This window comes from Ptychodera flava, chromosome 7 (assembly GCF_041260155.1).
Source record: "Ptychodera flava strain L36383 chromosome 7, AS_Pfla_20210202, whole genome shotgun sequence".
Classification (NCBI taxonomy): domain Eukaryota; kingdom Metazoa; phylum Hemichordata; class Enteropneusta; family Ptychoderidae; genus Ptychodera; species Ptychodera flava.
Genome location: NC_091934.1, coordinates 33872894 through 33890444, shown reverse-complemented (window position 1 = coordinate 33890444; position 17551 = coordinate 33872894). Strand labels below are relative to the sequence as shown.

At 40.6% G+C, this 17551-nt stretch overlaps 2 protein-coding genes across 4 annotated transcripts in view; one reads left to right on the top strand and one right to left on the bottom strand.

Annotated features, from left to right (window-relative positions):
• Window positions 1-337, bottom strand: part of LOC139137357 (ATP-dependent translocase ABCB1-like) — a 43082-nt gene extending 42745 nt beyond the window's left edge. For both annotated transcript variants that reach the window (XM_070705406.1, XM_070705407.1), the window contains exon 1: window positions 89-337. In XM_070705406.1, coding sequence (XP_070561507.1) covers window positions 89-219 — 131 coding nt within the window. In that variant the 5' untranslated portion in view covers window positions 220-337. The remainder of the gene's footprint in view (window positions 1-88) is intronic.
• Window positions 338-4595: 4258 nt separating this feature from the next.
• Window positions 4596-16855, top strand: LOC139137356 (sulfoquinovosidase-like). Of its 2 annotated transcripts, none has more exons than XM_070705405.1 (4): window positions 4596-4763; window positions 10872-11219; window positions 12951-14724; window positions 15632-16855. In XM_070705405.1, exons 2-4 carry the CDS (start codon window positions 10902-10904, stop codon window positions 15718-15720), a joined length of 2181 nt encoding a protein of 726 aa, XP_070561506.1. In that variant the 5' UTR covers window positions 4596-4763; window positions 10872-10901; the 3' UTR covers window positions 15721-16855. The 2 variants fall into 2 exon arrangements, with proteins under 2 accessions (XP_070561506.1, XP_070561505.1); XM_070705404.1 differs by having other exon boundaries at window positions 4598-4726.
• The last annotated feature ends 696 nt before the right edge of the window (window positions 16856-17551 follow it).

The following is a 17551-nucleotide window of genomic DNA, read 5'->3' as shown; positions in this document are numbered from 1 at the left end:
GTAAACTAATGAAGTGCATGTCCTCAAGTATATGAACTATTAAATGAAGAGCACGGTTTCAAACGTGTCTTCGCTGAATCACTCTCACCTGCCCGCATCTCCTTGGCCATCGCCGGATTCTTGGCTTCCATCTTCACCAGAAGCCCCTCCGTACTTTTCTCGCTGTGCATTCACTGGGTCCTTCAAAAGTGGTTCTTTCTCCTCGTCGTGTGAAGCCATCTCCTCGGTCAGTGCCCAGCGCAGCGCAGTACACCTGTCGGATCTGAGTGGGTTCTAGTCTTCTCCTGCCGCATGACGTTCAGGTCGCGTTTGTATAAATGATGTCATTTTGTTTGCACTCAGGCGACCTTTGTCCCGACAAAATCTACAAAGTTGATGTCACCGGATGCCTGTGTAGGGATGGTATCCCGGGATGGTATATTCAAAGAAAAGCCCATGATTGCGTCATATATTGGTGCTACAGGAGGTTCTATCATGAAGGTACCTAATAACTCGTCCAAGGTTGTATTTCCAATGCCGTGAGCAAAGTCGTAAGATGCAGGGCCTGAACATAGTCATCGTCGTAAACTACATACCTCTTTACGGCAACAGATCAGCGCTACCTTACGGGGAGGGAGAGGTCGTCGGAATTTAAGATAAAAATGAAATGCAAAAGGCGACCCCCTCCAAATTATATTTATAACCCCTCCATTTATCGGTTATAAAATATGATCCCCCACCCCTAAATAATCTGATTTGATTCATTAATTGCACTTATAAAGCCCCGGGTGACAAATAAGCTTAGTGACCCCTCAAACGTTTTTGCCAGAAAAAGAGTGACCCTTCAAAGTTTTCATGTACAAAAAATAATGACCCTCCCTCAGGTGTCACAGTCCGTATCAGTAATATCTTAATTGACATACAATTTCTCATTTGACCTTTGAACTTTCAAAGAATCCTTTTTGAACTTAACAAATAATCACTTGGGCGAAAATCCTATATCCATTTGTTGTTCACACCTGCGCTTTCAAACACACTATTAGGCCTATAATATCAATTGTCAAAAATTTACTCATAGTTTCCTCGTAGACAGTAATGGATAGTGAATCAACATTTTGCGAAATTCCAAAATAAAATTTCTTGTTTGAATGTATGTTATTACAAAGTTCAATAATCTTTGCAAAACACTTCGTGAGACCATATTTTCAAAAATTTGAGCTATTTTCCCATGTATTCAAAGTGTTATAAAAGTTATATCGTGAACATGGTATTTCTCTTGCTCACCTTGAAAATTTTTATTTTTGAACAAAACTGCTCTTTCCTACACTTGTTATCACCCGTTCAGACAGAATAAAGCCATTCGATTTTATAGACTTTTTCGGTCAATTCTGTAATTTTTTTGCCACATATCCATACAAACCTTAGTAAAATTTAAACCCCCCCTCTTCCAATCATTGATTGTAAAATCTGACCCCCTGAAAAACAATTTTGTAAAAATCACCCCCCCCCCTGATTTCCACCGACGTCCCCTCCCAGTAAAAACACGAATGCTCCCTTAATAATCTTTCAAAATAAATAAATACAGCTTCAGCAGCTGATCATATTATTGATGGGTTCAATTTGATATCCTTGGTTTTGCGACATTGCCTTGGGATCCCGGGGGAGGGCAATAACTTCCCCCCGCTTCGTCAACTTTGAACTTTTTTTGAACTAAGCGAATTCTTGCAACTTTATTTTTTTTACTTCCCCTCTGACAGAATATTTTTCTGCGCCCAACTGCCAATATTATGCGCCCTTCTCGTCGTTACATATGATTTTCTGTACATGACGTAAAAAAGCGATAAAAATGAAAGATAAAAATGAAATGCAAAAAGCGACCCCCTCCAAATTAATTTATAACCCCTCCATTCATCAGTCATAAAATATGATCCCCCACCCCTAAATAATCTGATTTGATTCATTAATTGCACTTATAAAGCCCCGGGTGACAAATAAGCTTAGTGACCCCTCAAACGTTTTTGCCAGAAAAAGAGTGACCCTCCAAAGTTTTCATGTACAAAAAACAATGACCCTCCCTTAGATGTCACAGTCCGTATCAATATATCTTAATTGACATACAATTTCTCATTTGACCTTTGAACTTTCAAAGAATCCTTTTTGAGTGAAAATCCTATATCCATGCCGTTACATATGATTTTCTGTACATGACGTAAAAAAGCGAACTGGGAAAGGACTATACAAAGTTGGCATCTAGCTTTAGGTGACAGGGTTTTCAGGAAAATTACCTTTTACAGGCTGACGAATGTACGGTATATGCAGAAAAAGGGCGGTGCAAATGCATACATGACAAAGGAACAGAAGGAGGCGTTACCCGTCATGCCTGTGTATCGCCCCCTAGGGGCAGAGCTGAGAAATAAAAGTACTCGAAAATAATTGTTTTCAGTACAGTACAAAACAAAACAAAAAACCCAAGTCTTAGAGTGCATTTAGGGTAGAGGACGAGAGGGGATGCCCTCCTCTCGTGTGACGATTTTGAGTGATTTTAACCAATTTTGGTGCTCCCGGAGCAATTTGAGGACAAAATTGTTGAAAACTTATGTTTTCAAAACACTTCCCTGGGATGAGTACGATATCCCTCTCATAGACAAACTTTGAAAAAAAAAGTTAACCAAGTTTGATGCTGTTAGGTATAATCTGAGAAAAACAAGCGCTTACAAACACAAACTACTGGCTTTTTTTGTGAAGGAATTATGATCAGTAACAGGCAAAACGACAGAGGTGACGATTGATGATATGGAAGTAGGACACCCGAAGGGCACGCCGACAGTGCAGAAGGCAGAAGGAAATGCCACTGTCGATGTATTTTAATCTTTGTTTTTTTTTGCTGCTGCATGTGGTTGGAATTTTTAAAAGGTAAGGCGTACTCTTTTTCGTCCAAATCTACCGAGCCCTTAAGGATTTCAATAATGGTCTACCCTAAATTCAATACGGCTGCATAGCAAGGACAAGATCACAATTTGTTGCCCGCCCGAGGGCATTACGGTTATTTTGATGATGCCCAGAGCCAGGAAAGCTCAGTTATCTGTGGTCCCTATAGCGGTAGACAAGTTGATAATGACGCTGCTACACAGCTTGGATTATGGATACTGGCGAAAATGGTATGACTTTTCGACTGTGGCCATCCGTCTAGTATAGGTTACTTCGAGGGCGCTCCATACATTCCTTGTGTCTCTCCCCCCGGTTTGGCGACTTTGCTGCCATTTCAGAATGAAAAGAGTTTTTGTTCTTTATTTTTGTTGCATTTTATTTATGTTTCGTTTCCTTTATTTTGATAAAAAATACTGAAGAGAACTCATCAAGAAATCCATTGATTTGCATACACTTCTTTCTCATGCAATTGTAGAGGGAGGCGACTAGCCGGTAACGTCCAGCTCTGCCATACCGCAGAACTGCAAATTTACAAGTGCTTGTCATACATAAAAGTAAACCCTACCGATATATATCAGGTTCCAACATTGCTGAAAATTTCATGAGTATCACAAAAACAGTGACACTGGGCAAAAAAAAGAAAACGCTGTGTAACTTAGGTGCGTCCCGCATTCTCTAAGAATGTCGTTGAGGGCGCATATTTAGAATGCCAGTACTTTTGGTTGTAATGCGTGAGTGTGCCTTTATCTCTCCGAATGTATAGTAAGAGGGTATTGTGCCTCGGAGACAGATATTCGGACTTTCAGTTTATTGCAATACTCTTTTGGGTCTACCACTTGTGGGGCTTTATTTTTAAGCCCATAGAGTAATAAAAAATTTCACCGGCTTGCCCCACAAAGTTAACACATGGCTGGCGGCAGATTTGAATTTCAAGTTTTAGGAAATCTGGGTAATTTGTCTCTCCAGTAGTATATTTTGCACGGTGATCCCTGATTTTTATCATTAGTTCGAAAGATAACGATTGAAAGTTTCCCAATACGACAGCAAAAGTTTGGGTCTTTCAACTTCGAGGCTCGTACTAGAACCTTAAACCCTTTGAGCGCCAAAGTCAACTTAGTCGCTATCATAAAAATATACCCGAGTCAATTTTTTTTCAGATTTTACCAAAAAATTTTGATTAAAAACTGTAGCCGATGAAATGTGATGTCCATTTGGTTCAAAATTATTAAAAACCATACAGAAAAAATTATGAAATTAGTAAAATTTTGCACTAAAATTTTGGTGGGAAAAGTTACGGCACTCAAGGGTTAAAGTGTTCGTGCAGCGTACTCAATTGGTCGAATACGCTTCTTCCTTTACATATACGTCTTTATTGTTTCCTGTCCATCTCCTTACTGCATAATTTCACGAATTAATCGTCCCTAGATCATAGAACGACTGTGAACATAATTAAGATATATTGTCGTCAATGTTTCGTCAGTACAGGTTCGACACCTGTCTCAGGCGTATGGTATCAGCATTAGAATGCATGACAGGGAGGCAGAAACGGGACTATCTGAACATCTCATTCTAATCAGACTGAAGTGTCCCCATCCATAAAAAACGGTGTCACATTTTATCATTCGAGATTAAGATATGCAATTTGAAGTTAAGCATTAACTCAAGACACCTTGGCATGCTCGAAAAGGACTTGTAAACCGAGCACAGAACACTCAACCGACATTGATATATTGCCAGACGGGTGGGTGCACCAGAAGCAATTCTGAACCTCGCAGTGAAACCACGGCCACGCGGATCGATGTAGAAAGCTTTACCACAGGTACGTTCTTCAAAACTGTATTTCTCACTCTCTGAAGGTAAGATGCTTTCTCAAATCCTTTTCCGTTCATACATGACATATGTTGGCAAACTTCAATCTCACTTCAATGACATTGTCCCAGTTCTTCTGGTTAAATGGCTTGGTTTATACAAGAGAGATGCAAATACAGAAGGATGCGTATTCCATATGTCGGTGAACCACCGTCAATACTGTCGCAGTGGTCGCCCATGCAAGATGGTGGTACCTCTGGCCACTTTCGGGTAATTTCGTCAAATTTTAGTAACAACCACCTCTCCCATATGTGAACATAGGCCACTTGTAAATCTTTAAATTTGATGGTGTCGCCTGTGGTTTATACACCTGTGGTTTCAACACCTACTGTTTATAAAAACTATGACTTAAAGTGACACATTGACAATTGTTTTTTATATGATTTACAACAAGAAATTTCTAATTATAATATTTAGATGGTCCATTCCCGTACTACATATATAATTGCGCCAGGTACAAAAAAGTAAAGTAGACACGCCACACACAGTACTGCAGAGTCGCACTGCCACACCTTTCCACATATGCAGCAGTCATATTTTATGGTCACTTGCCCGGCAACTGTCATTTGAACCCCATTATTTGTTCCCTAGCGCCCGTCTCTATCTCCTCCGAAACCAGCGAATCGATGCAAAATGTTGCATCTGGAACCAACAATGGTGTAGGCTCTTGCAGGGATACCGACGTTTAAAGCCACAACAGCTGCAAATTTTATGCATTTTCATGATTTTATTTTCAAATCAAGGTTGGCTCGTGTAAATGTACTAACTGAAGGACGTGTATAGAAGTATCACTGCTGGCTGATTTGTACCATGCCTACACGTTTTAACAGATAAGCGGGTGCCGCACTCATAAAATGGCGCGCCTCAGAAAAGTATAAAACAATGCAGTAATTCCTGCACACACATCGTTATCATAAAAGAAACATGCATGATATCAGTTACTTGTATGCACAGCACATGATAGCCAATATTTTGTTGTTGTAATCTTTATTTTCTCTGTCACATTATTAGTTTGTGAAAATGGCGGGAATTCTGAAACGATGTTAAAACTTTTGAATTAAATGCCTTTTTCGACACTTATGACAGTGTTATGCACTTTTACATTCATTAATGGGTCTTATTCAAAGAAAACTCTTGGAAGATTGAGGATATTTTGAGATCGGCTTGTAACCCATTCGCAGCTAGTGTGGCCTTAAAGTCCTTAAAAGTGGTATCAAGATAATCAATCAACGTTCATGTCGAGGGTTTGACAGGTGTTTATTAAGTATCAGCGATTCGGTTTATTGTCTGGAGGCTTTGCCCTTTTATGTAACAGCAGTAAATGAAGAAACTATATAAAAAACCCCAAAGAAACAAGCAAAACAAAATGCTTCAGGGGCATCCAACGAAACTGATCGAGCAATACACTGTTCATAAACGATTTCTTGGCAGGGTTCCCTCGGATGAAGGGCACGGGCGGGCAATATTATCCATATCAGCAGGCGATAAAGCGTGAGAGCGGGAAAAATTTCATAGCGGAAACTTAATAAAGGCCTAGGCGGTCAGCCAGCTGTGGAAGTTTGCTGCTGGGCAAGAGAAAAGTACGTGGAAATTTGGTAGGGAAAACGTTTGAAGCGGGGAGTGTTTTGATGGGGACAGGAGAAACGTTGAAATTTCTTAGCGGGAGCAGGGAATGGATACGGACGGGAGGAGGAATTTTCAAATTGAAGCGAAAGGGCTGTTACGAACAGTTATTATTCGACCCACTTTAAAAAAGCATATTTACATGTTACACATATATGCACCCGTCTTTACATAGTTCTAATTTTGACTGGTTGGATACAGGATAAGTGTATCGTTTTACATATGGTCACACCTGTCATGAAGTACAAACTTACAAATCAAAGGAAAAATCATCCGCTCATGTCAGTCATATGTTAGGCAAACTGACCGGGTAGCGTATTTAGGACGCCGTATGACCATATCAAGCCTCTTCGAACAAAATCGTCCTATCAAAATCAAGCTGGACTAAGCAAATGAAGTAAAGGGACGTTGGTGACCGCTATTTTGAAATTCTTACAAAGTTCCTCTTACAACAGGCCAGGGGCACGAAGTCTCTCTCTCTCTCTCTCTCTCTCTCTCTCTCTCTCTCTCTCTCTCTCTCTCTCTCTCTCTCTCTCTCTCTCTCTCTCTCTCTCTCTCTCTCTCTCCAGTTACTGTTATAAGATTTAACGACGTCATCAATTGCATTTTATTTGAACCAACCAGCTGTTAATTTAGTCAACAGGTGAAAAAGTACATTTTAAAGTGTATAGCTTTGCAACCAGCATTCCAAATGCATTCATTCGTGGGCGTTTATGTGCACCTTATCTGTTTCCAGATATGCAAGCTACGTGTGAAGAAGTTTTATGATGAACGGCACTCAACAAATCACGATAGCTGTACAAGAGCAGTGCAAATTTACAATTAGATTAACCAGGTCAACTGGATTTACAATTTCTTGCAATCGTATAGATTGCCGTTTACTTGTAAAAAAAACTGACTTGGGTTGTAAAGACGCTGATTACAGATCCGGGGAAGCGATATGGACAGTTGCGCAATGCATCCCGGGAAGAGACATATGACTCAATTTTTCATTTACCTAATATCGGTAAATGTATGACTTTTTTCTGGTTAGAATACATTATCCCCACACTATCCTATGAAATCACTAGACGCTAACGACACCGTTGTACGATAAAATTGAAGAGCAAAAATCGTGCAACGCTATAAATTTACTTATTGGGGCACTCGAGATTTTATATTGACCCCGTAGACAAATTAAACAAAGGTAAGAAAGGTAACAGTATCGCCAACTCCAACTCCCGGCCATTCGCTGGCCAGGGGCAGAGACTGAAAGTGTTACTTTAGCAGTATTTGTTACATCTATGCAAATGCCAAATTCTCTAAACTTTCGAAAAAAAATGAGAAAAAAATAATACTTATCTTTCGGAACAATTTTTCAGTTATATTTAGGGAAAACATGCTTTGAGAATTTCAAAACAGCCGTAACGATAGAGTCCAACAAAACGCAAGATGGCGTTGCGTGGCAGCGCCATTTCTTTCAGATAGCAGAAGCCTCATAACTGAGAGGCGCTTTTTCTTGAGCGTTAGCTTTCCTCGGGGAAAGTTTAAACCATTCCCTTTCAAATTTAAGAGTAAAATTCTGAGATCATCCCGCAAGATTCAGTACGACAGAAAAAAAATCCAATGTATAACGACATCTTTTGTAATTCAAGATATCCGCCTCCCTAGCCCTGCGTACCGTGCTGTGTGTTTCGGGCGTTACACGGTGGGGGCCGTGTAACGCCCGAAACACACAGCACGGTACGCAGGGCTATCCGCCTCCCCTACGCTCGGGAACTATTTTCACAAAAATTGCAGACGGTAAAATCTTTATTTACTCCGTGAACTTCAAAATGAGCCCCCCCCCCACCCACCTCCAAAAAAAGCGGTGGACTAGTAAAATACTGTTACAATTTGAGAGTCTGAATATCTGTCTCCAAGGTGTATTTTACCTTTACCCTTTGAGCGCCAAAGTCAACTTTTGTCACCTATATAAGATGTACCCCAGTCAATTTTTTTCAGATTTTTGCCAAAATTTTGATGAATACCTGCAGACAATGAAATGTGATATCCGTTTGACCCAAAATAATAGATAGATTACAGAAAAATTCGTAAAAATTGTTAAAATGTTGCAGTAAAATTTTGGTGGGAAAAATTACAGCACTCAAAGGGTTAATGTGACCCCATTAGGTGAAGGAAAAAATTATCGGACTGGCATTACCCAGTGGGTGCCTGGGACTATGAATACAATTATACTACTTTTTTTACAATATTCCACTTGGGGTACTACTTATATTGTATTCAAATATACCAACTATTTTGAAGAGATGCCAGTAGTTCGAAAATTTCGATGAAAGGTCGAGGACACAGTCGTAAAAATACTCTTATCGTTGATAACAGCTGTGGATATTCATCGACTCGCAGCTGTACAGTATGGCGAGTATGCTGACTGTGACAATATTTATTTTATCCGTAACCAGACATAGGACAGTACGAAATGGGAAGGTCAGGTCATCATGACTCTCCCAATAAAATTCCACTTTGTATGGTTGATTTCAGACAAAACTCTCTTGTTAGCGAATTTGTTCATCACAAAGTTTATTTATTAAAGTGCACCTGCAGCGTGCTGGTTAAAAAGGGGCAGCTTTGAAAGGGCCACTGAGTATATAGAATTGTTTTTTTCATATTGACTGTACTATCAATTTGTCAACTCATGCCAAGCACACATGTCGCTTTCCGAAAACTCGTCCCTTGTCGTTAACGGCGCGTTAGTCGGTGAAGGGCAGCTCAGTGCTCGTGGCGGGTTATCTAATCCTTAATCATCCGGAGTCGGCTGTCTATTTGGGTGGAAAGCCATGCATGCATTGCGCTATCGACTATCTACATAGGCGGCCCAGACGCATTTAACACTACTGTTTTCTCTATCAGTTCCTCTCCTTTTCTTCATGCTCTTACTGATCGGAGTAAATAACTAGATAGCATTTGCAAGCAAAAGCGAAGTTCCAGAGACCAGAGCAGCAGAAGAAACAAGAAAATGTGTGACAAAGAATAGGTGCAGTGCTTTGCATTTTAATATTCAAGCATAGGTAAGGGCTGATAGCAGTAAACACCATAATACAACTTAAAGCAAGGCAGTTCGGGGAATTACAGTACACGATTACAAACGCCTACATGTACGGTAAAAACACAACAGATACATACTGGGGCGACAACGCACGGAAATGTATATCAGACGACATTCTCGCGAGCCAGAGCAATAATTTTCGCTCCGCTGACCTACGCAAAAATCAATCGCTTGACGGGTAGCGCTGAGTTGTTGCCGTAAAGGGGCGCGCCGTTTACGACGATGATCAGACGAGAGGAAACATCGGACGTAGGCCGTTGAAATTGAAAACCGAGGCCACATGCATTTTCATTTGATTAAAAGCACAGACTAAAACAATTTTCATTGCTATATCGCTGTTTTCACAAGATACTGACCGTTTGATCTTGGAAAGTTGAGTTGCTTTTATTTGCAGCCAACGCATGCCGGTGCGGTGACAGACAGTTCACTATGAATGCCTAGCCCTGCATGGCAGGGCTGTGTTACCGGCGTTAAATGGCCTCGCAGACTGATGATATAGGAAAAACCACTGTTGGCTCCTCAGAAATACGGCGGGCAGTTTATCTGCCAAAACAGCCGATTTTGAATCCAAATTTTGCATTGATCTTCGTCTTCAAGCACACCCACCTCGCCTTGGTACACGATGTGCCCAGCCACGCTTGTAAACTTACGGAAAGCCTACTTTTCTCTCTCTATGCGAGCGAATCGATCCTACCACCGCCATTGTTATCTCATTAACATTCTGGCAAAATAGTATAGCGCCACGTACGGCGAGTATTTAGAGAAAAATAATATCAAAAAGCAACAAAAAACAAAGCGTAAGAAAGCTAGAATTATTAATAGCTGAACACAATATGATAGTTGAGCAATGCAAAATTAAAAATAAATAAATAAACACACAAGAAATGCCCGTAAAACCCGTCCGAGCTGAGCGATGACGTCATAAGCGTGTCGCAATGCATTCTGGGTAATGAAGATAAAATTTGTGTATAGCACGTTTTATGATAGTAATACCGGAAATAGAGAAAGGAAGAAAGAAAGAAAGAAGGAAAGTGAGCAAAAACTAACAGTTCCAGAGCTGGTCCCTGGAACTAATTAGCACAATTAGTTGTGTTGACTAATTAATTACAAGACGTGAATATGAGAGATAAACGTCCTTATAATTGGGTGTAAGATAAATAAAGAATCAAGAGGCTAGGTTAGGTTATAGAATCATTCATTTTTATTTACTCCGATCAGTCAGAGCATAAAAAAGGAGAGGAAATACTAGTGAAAACAGTAGTGAAAAAACTCAATGCGTCTGGGCCGCCTGTGCTTTCTACGCTGTGCCGAGCATATTCCTCTACACTGTAAAACCTGCACCATGCAGACACTAAACAATTCAACGGCATTTTTCTGGTCTCCGCAGGTTGGTATCATATTACAAGAGTTCACTGAAATGGAGAGGCTATGTCGTGGTGCGTGGATGCTGCTGGTCCTGACAATCTGCTGTGAGCCTCTCGTCGTCAACAGCGCCTTCAACGTTGTCTTCGATGAAACGACACTAACTGTATCCATAGGTAGTACAGTGATGATAGAGCACTCAATTGACTCGCCATTTCTATTCGCTGGCGTTGGGGTCGCCGACATCGAAGAATATCTCGGCAATTTCGTAATTTCCGAATATCTGGAGGAAAGAGTTGCACTCCACAATTTCACCGTCTCTGGTTCATCACCTGACTATTCCGTAACCTTCTCTAGAAATGGCGAATACTCGGTGAGGCCAATGTCTTACTTTTATTCTTGCAAAAATATTTTGCATGTTGGTCCATATTTTATAAACGTGACTTTCTTTCGTTTAATGAATCATTGACGACGTAAAGATAAGGGATTTAGATGATAATTGGGCGCTTTAAAGAAATTCTTTGTTTGCCGTCTGCGTGCTGGTACTAGGTTTTCGGAGAAAATTAAGAAAAAAAAACACGATGTTAACAATTACATTATAACAAATAAAATTATTATTTTTTCCAATCGAAACCAAATAAAATTGAGCTTATATGTTAATACACTTTTTGTCTGTATTTGTTTTTTCCCGGGCTGGCTGGTAGGTTTTTCAAAAATCGAGAACGGCAAACACAGAATTTTCTTTAAATGGCCTTAGTCTCGGCCCTCTCCTCGGTTCGGTGGAAGCTTTAACATAGCGTATCAGAGGCCCTAGACTATTAGCTGAGAGTATCCTTTGTCAATGAATTAATATCTTTTCACACTCAGACGATATTCTGACATTTTGACTACCTCTGACTGACTTGCTACACGTATCGGACATGTTTGTTCTAAACCAATCCCGGCGGGGAAGGCAAAAGCTGTAGGTATAGTGTTAACAGTCGATTTCTGAGGACGGGTGGGCATTTTTCTGGTATCATTTGGCGAGATAAGGTGCCAAAATTATTGCATGGAAGGGGCAAATTGCAAATGATAGCGAAACGGCAGTTTCTTATGGCTCTCACTTCGTCCGTAGACATTCAGACCGTTTCAAAAATACCAATGAACTATACATTGACACGTTAAGAAGCTTGGTTTGTAATCTCACGAAATCAACTTGTTCTAGTAGAGTTTCATGAACGCGGTATTTAATTAATCACACCGTTCACTCTGAGCGCAGACAAAACTGCGTTGAGCTAGCTCTCTCTCTCTCTCTCTCTCTCTCTCTCTCTCTCTCTCTCTCTCTCTCTCTCTCTCTCTCTCACACACACACACACACACACACACACACACACACACACATCCGAAGACTGAATCAAATCTCATCCGGGGAAACAACAAAAGAAGTGCAGTTGCAAGTTAACGTTTGTTTTCCTGGGAGAAATTCCGCAGAGGCGATGTAGTTGGATTTGAAGGAGACACAGTTCATGAAAATTAGCATTACAGTCATGGGGTCAGATTTCACTTTAATATTGAGCTGAAATGAAGTGAGGGACACTTTTCATCACGAATCCTAATGTGCATGCGTTAATCGTCGCTACTAATGAAAGCAGAAAAAGCTATCTTAAAGGGATACAGTCGTCGGAACTTCGCTCGAAAGTCGTATGGGACCCATACGACCAATGAAAACACTGTATACAAGGTACGATGGCGATTGATGAAAGTTAATACATGCCGATCACAATCTAAATCGTATAATTTAAATGTTTCAGCTATGATGATGAGGCGCATCTTGATATCGTGCACGAAACACATTGTACATTGTTTGTAAACAATATATTCGTGCGCATGCGCGCATGCGCAGCTCCAACGACGGTTTCCCTTTAAGGTAGTAAAGGCGTCACGAAAATGAACGACTCAACCTTTCAGTGCTCAGACTTACCTCAAAGCAACTTTCAAACATTCTCTTCGGAAATCAAGGATAAAAATCGCTGGTCACTCGGTGAATTTTTGTACAAGAGAAACATGAAACAGAAACATCACATTCTTCCTTCATTGAATATTATCGGGTCTTTTTAATTTTCAGACTACAGTGCAGCTGGGCAGCGACGGCGACCATGACAACGTTATCGAATTTACTGACATAGCTGAAGATGCTAATCGATACTGGATTCGCCTATTTGCCGAACCAGACGAACACGTGTATGGTGGCGGTGAACAGTTTTCGTATTTCGATCTACGGGGACACGATTTTCCTCTCTGGACGCGAGAACAGGGCGTTGGTAGAAACAAGAGCACCATCGTTACCTTCTACGCCGATCAGAATGACGGTGGTGGTGGGGACTACCACACCACGTACTTCCCAGAACCAACCTTCGTATCTTCCCGCAAGTTCTACTGTCATTTCGACACATCGGTTTATTCAGTGCTGGATTTCCGCAACGAGAATTTCCATGAAGTCGAAGTGTGGACAAACGACCCAGGAAAGATGTACCTCGACACCGCACCAACCATGTTGGAACTGGTACAAAAACTGGGTGGTTTTCTTGGCACCATGCCAGCGATGCCCGAGTGGCTCTACAAGGGAGCCGTGCTCGGTATCCAGGGAGGCACGGATGCAATGCTGGGATACATCGAACAGGCTGACGAGTACGGTATTGAAGTTAGCGCCGTCTGGATCCAGGACTGGGTCGGAAGAATTACCACCTCTTTCGGTCGCCGACTGTTCTGGAACTGGAAGTGGAACGAAGAACAGTATCCCAACCTCGACAAAGAGCTCGAAAAGTTGAAAGAAAGAGGGATTGGAGTTCTTACGTACATTAATCCGTACTTGAACCGAGAAGGGGACCTATTCAAAATAGCTGACGAAAACGGTTATTTTGTAAAGACACCCGAGGGAGATTCCTACGTGGCTGATTTTGGCGAGTTTTTCTGCGGTACAATTGACTTTACGAACCCCGCCGCCTACGATTGGTACAAAAATGAAATCATCAAGAAAAACATGATCGATCTGGGTTTTTCTGGATGGATGGCGGACTTTGGAGAATACCTGCCGACAAAGAATGTGGTGTTTCACAGCGGGGAAGCCCCCGAGGTGCTGCACAACCAGTGGCCGGCGATCTGGGCAAGGATGAACCGAGAGGCCGTGGAAGAAAGTGGCAAGTTAGGTGAAGTCCTTTATTGGATGAGGGCGGGCTACACTGGCTCGCAAAAGTACAGTACCATGATGTGGGCTGGTGATCAGTTCACGGATTTCAGTAGAGGCGATGGTCTTCCATCTACAATCCCAGCAGCTCTGTCCATGGCTGTCCTTGGTGCTGGTCTAACCCACTTCGATGTTGGAGGATATACCGCGCTCTTTGGCCTAGCAAGATCTGAGGAACTGCTTCTCAGGTCTGGAGAGATGGCTGTGTTCACTCCGATGATGAGAACGCACGAAGGAAACAGACCGTCGGAGAACTGGCAATATTACTCAAGCGACGGTACGCTTCGAAAGTTTGCCCGTTTGACACAATTACACCATACTCTTGTTGATTACACCAAACACGTTGTGGAAGAACATGTGAACCAGAGCCTACCCGCGCAGCGCCCTCTGTTTTTGCACTATGACAACGATCCTGAAGCGTACAAGACTGATTACCAATACCTGTACGGACGTGACCTCTTGGTGGCGCCTGTCCTAGATGAGGACCAGAGCAGCATGGAATTATACCTGCCCAATGACGATTGGGTTTACCTATGGAACAACACAGACATCGATGGCGGCAAACATGTTGTAGTTGACGCACCCTTAGGGTATCCACCTGTCTTCTACAAGAAATCTTCAAGTTGGGTCGACACCTTCAAACGTCTTAACGACGGTAAGAAAAAAACTACTCTGTCATGTTTCAGTAACCAAAACAAACAAATCGTGACAAAATTCTTGTAAAATCTTGTCATTGTTATAAATTATCAAACTGACCTGATATCTCGCATATTCTTACTGAAGGTCGTCACTCACATTGCTAATTATTTTCGAGACTTTTTCGGTTCAATTACAAATCACTTGTTCCATTTATAGCTTCTTGACCTGTTTATTTTCAATAATGTCACATAAGAATGATTGAACACATGGTTACAAGTCGAATTGGTCGTTCTCCTCCTATCACTTCAGGAATCGCTTTCTGGCAATAATCTACATATCTTGATAAATGATAGTATTCATTAAGCTACATTTCCGAAAGCTCTCGTAAATTCATTATAAACCACTATCATAAACAACAGATATGATAAAAATGTCTACCACTAAACTTCTAGCGTGTTTATGAAGACCTCTGCTAGATGACTCCCCATGTACAGTGTATACAGATACACTGAGACTTGGGTGTTAATTTGCAATCAACTTTGTATCGTCGCATCACTGTTTTCAATTAGCATATAATGTCTGAATTCATAAAGTCGGCTCATAAGCTTGAGCCGGATTAAGCGACGAAAGTTCTGGAGGTGTTATCCTTCACACAGTTGCATTCTGCAGAACACTTGTATTTACACCTGCATCTCCAAGGCTAGCATATAGGTCTACATAACATTTCATCATAACCTACATAACATTTCATTATATCGCCACACGCTACAGAACTATACCTGCCAGCTATGTGACGCCCATCGCACATACATCACGTGACAAACCCAACTTGTTATGTGCAAAAGTTCAGTGTTTCCATGTTAAGCGTATTGAAAACAAGCATACCTACTCTGACAGTATCTTATTTTTTATTTGCCATACAGTCAGCAAAGCCCCGACGCTGGTATCCAAGATGTGGTCGACGTACATTATTGCCCTGACAATAGCGATGGTACAGCTCTTCTCATCGTAGACTGCACAAGTGTTTATGGGTTTTCGTTGCCATTTGCTGTCAGTCCGTACTATAAACTGTTAACATGCCTACAGGGAAATAGAACACGGGTTAAGGTTTTCAGATTAGGTGACGTTGACAAAGAGAAATTTATTACATGTGATAGCACGGGATCTTTCAAAATTATGAAATTCATCGGTTTTATATTCATGTTAAAGGACACCGATGGTTTTGGCGATTGGTTATATAAAGAAAACCTGAATTTGACTTTTTAAAGCTCCATAAGCTGTATCTTTTGGCTATTTTTTCAGAACATTTGTTTTGTGGTTTCCCTACGCTTTCTGCATTGAATCCCTAAACCTTAATTTGATACTAAGTATTTAACATATCAACACAACCTATACGAATATAATCTACATTGTTATTGTTGAAAATTGTATTCAAGTCCGGACTAGAATTCATTTGTAAACAATAAACAATGATCACTACACAATGCAAGCTGTGTTGACAAAAAGAATACTCGAAATTTCAGCATGACAAACAGATTAGGGTCAGACGCGGTAGTTGATATACAGAAGCAGAATACTGAAAAACTTGCCACAAGTTACAGCTTATGTCGAGTCCCTTTAAGTTCATGACCTATAGTTTTTGGATTTTTATCTTTCGTTATGAAGCATGTCAAAACTTATGTCAAAACATTAGATACATGTATTAACCTTCATACCTCTAATATAGAATTTTTGTGCCACGTGACAAGAATACTGAATTTGCTAACTGTATTTCAATATCGGTACTAAATTCGAACTTTTAACAATACCTTCAAACAGTAGAAATGACATTATTCACGAGTGATTAAAATAAAATAAAAATTTGAATGTAACTTAGAAAAGTGCGCACACTCAACGAACTATAACCAGGAGAAAAATTTCACATTTATATGCTATGCGAAATGCGCTTTACTGGATTCCTTGGTATGATCGTCGTTTTTCAGAAAGTGAAGATAAATTTAAGCATACAGTTTGGAAACAGGTGTTCAGACTTTAGATGAACTGCTAGTTATACGAGCATGGTCGATCGAAATTTCTAATCTCAATTTTCCCTTATAATGTTCAAACGTAGCCGCTTTTGATTGACATTAAAGTTGGATTCTTTCCAATTTTTCGATGTGTAGACTTTACTCTTACGTTGACAATCTGCCATCAATATGTCCCTAGCCTATCGATTGCCACGTATAATCACAAATTCCAAAGGAAATAAATGTCAATTGGATGCTTATAATATCGATCACACAACGTTAAATTGTGTAAAAAAGTTTATAAGACTGTGCTAGTGCTCATGTGAATTGGGGCGCTTCGGGAAATACCAGTACATCGAAAGAAAGAGAGCAAGATGAATTATTGGACGGCTGTCATGATTAGGGTAACCTTTTAGAGAAACTGCTAGCCCGTGCCCGTTGCCAACTGTCGGCGAGGAAATTGTAAAATAATTACAGCACTGCTTCTCTCAATGTATGGAAAGATTCACAACTGATGAGAAATAGATGATTTTCTTCCATGTAAGCTAGAATCCCCCTCGGGGACAGACATTTAGACTCTGAATGTTTTCCGCAATACTTTTCTGGTCTATCGCTCGTGGTGAGGGCTCACTCTAAAGCTCTTGGAGTAAGAAACATTTTCACCGTTCATTGAATTTTTTTGACAATAGAAAATGTATTTAGCGGCCAGTTTGAATTTCAAATATCTATTCTAATAAATGTTAGACAATCCGTTTCAAAATCAAAGTTCCAAAATTTGGAAGATGACCCCCTGATTTTTATTCTTTATTGGCAAGGCTAAGGTTGAAAGTTTAATTG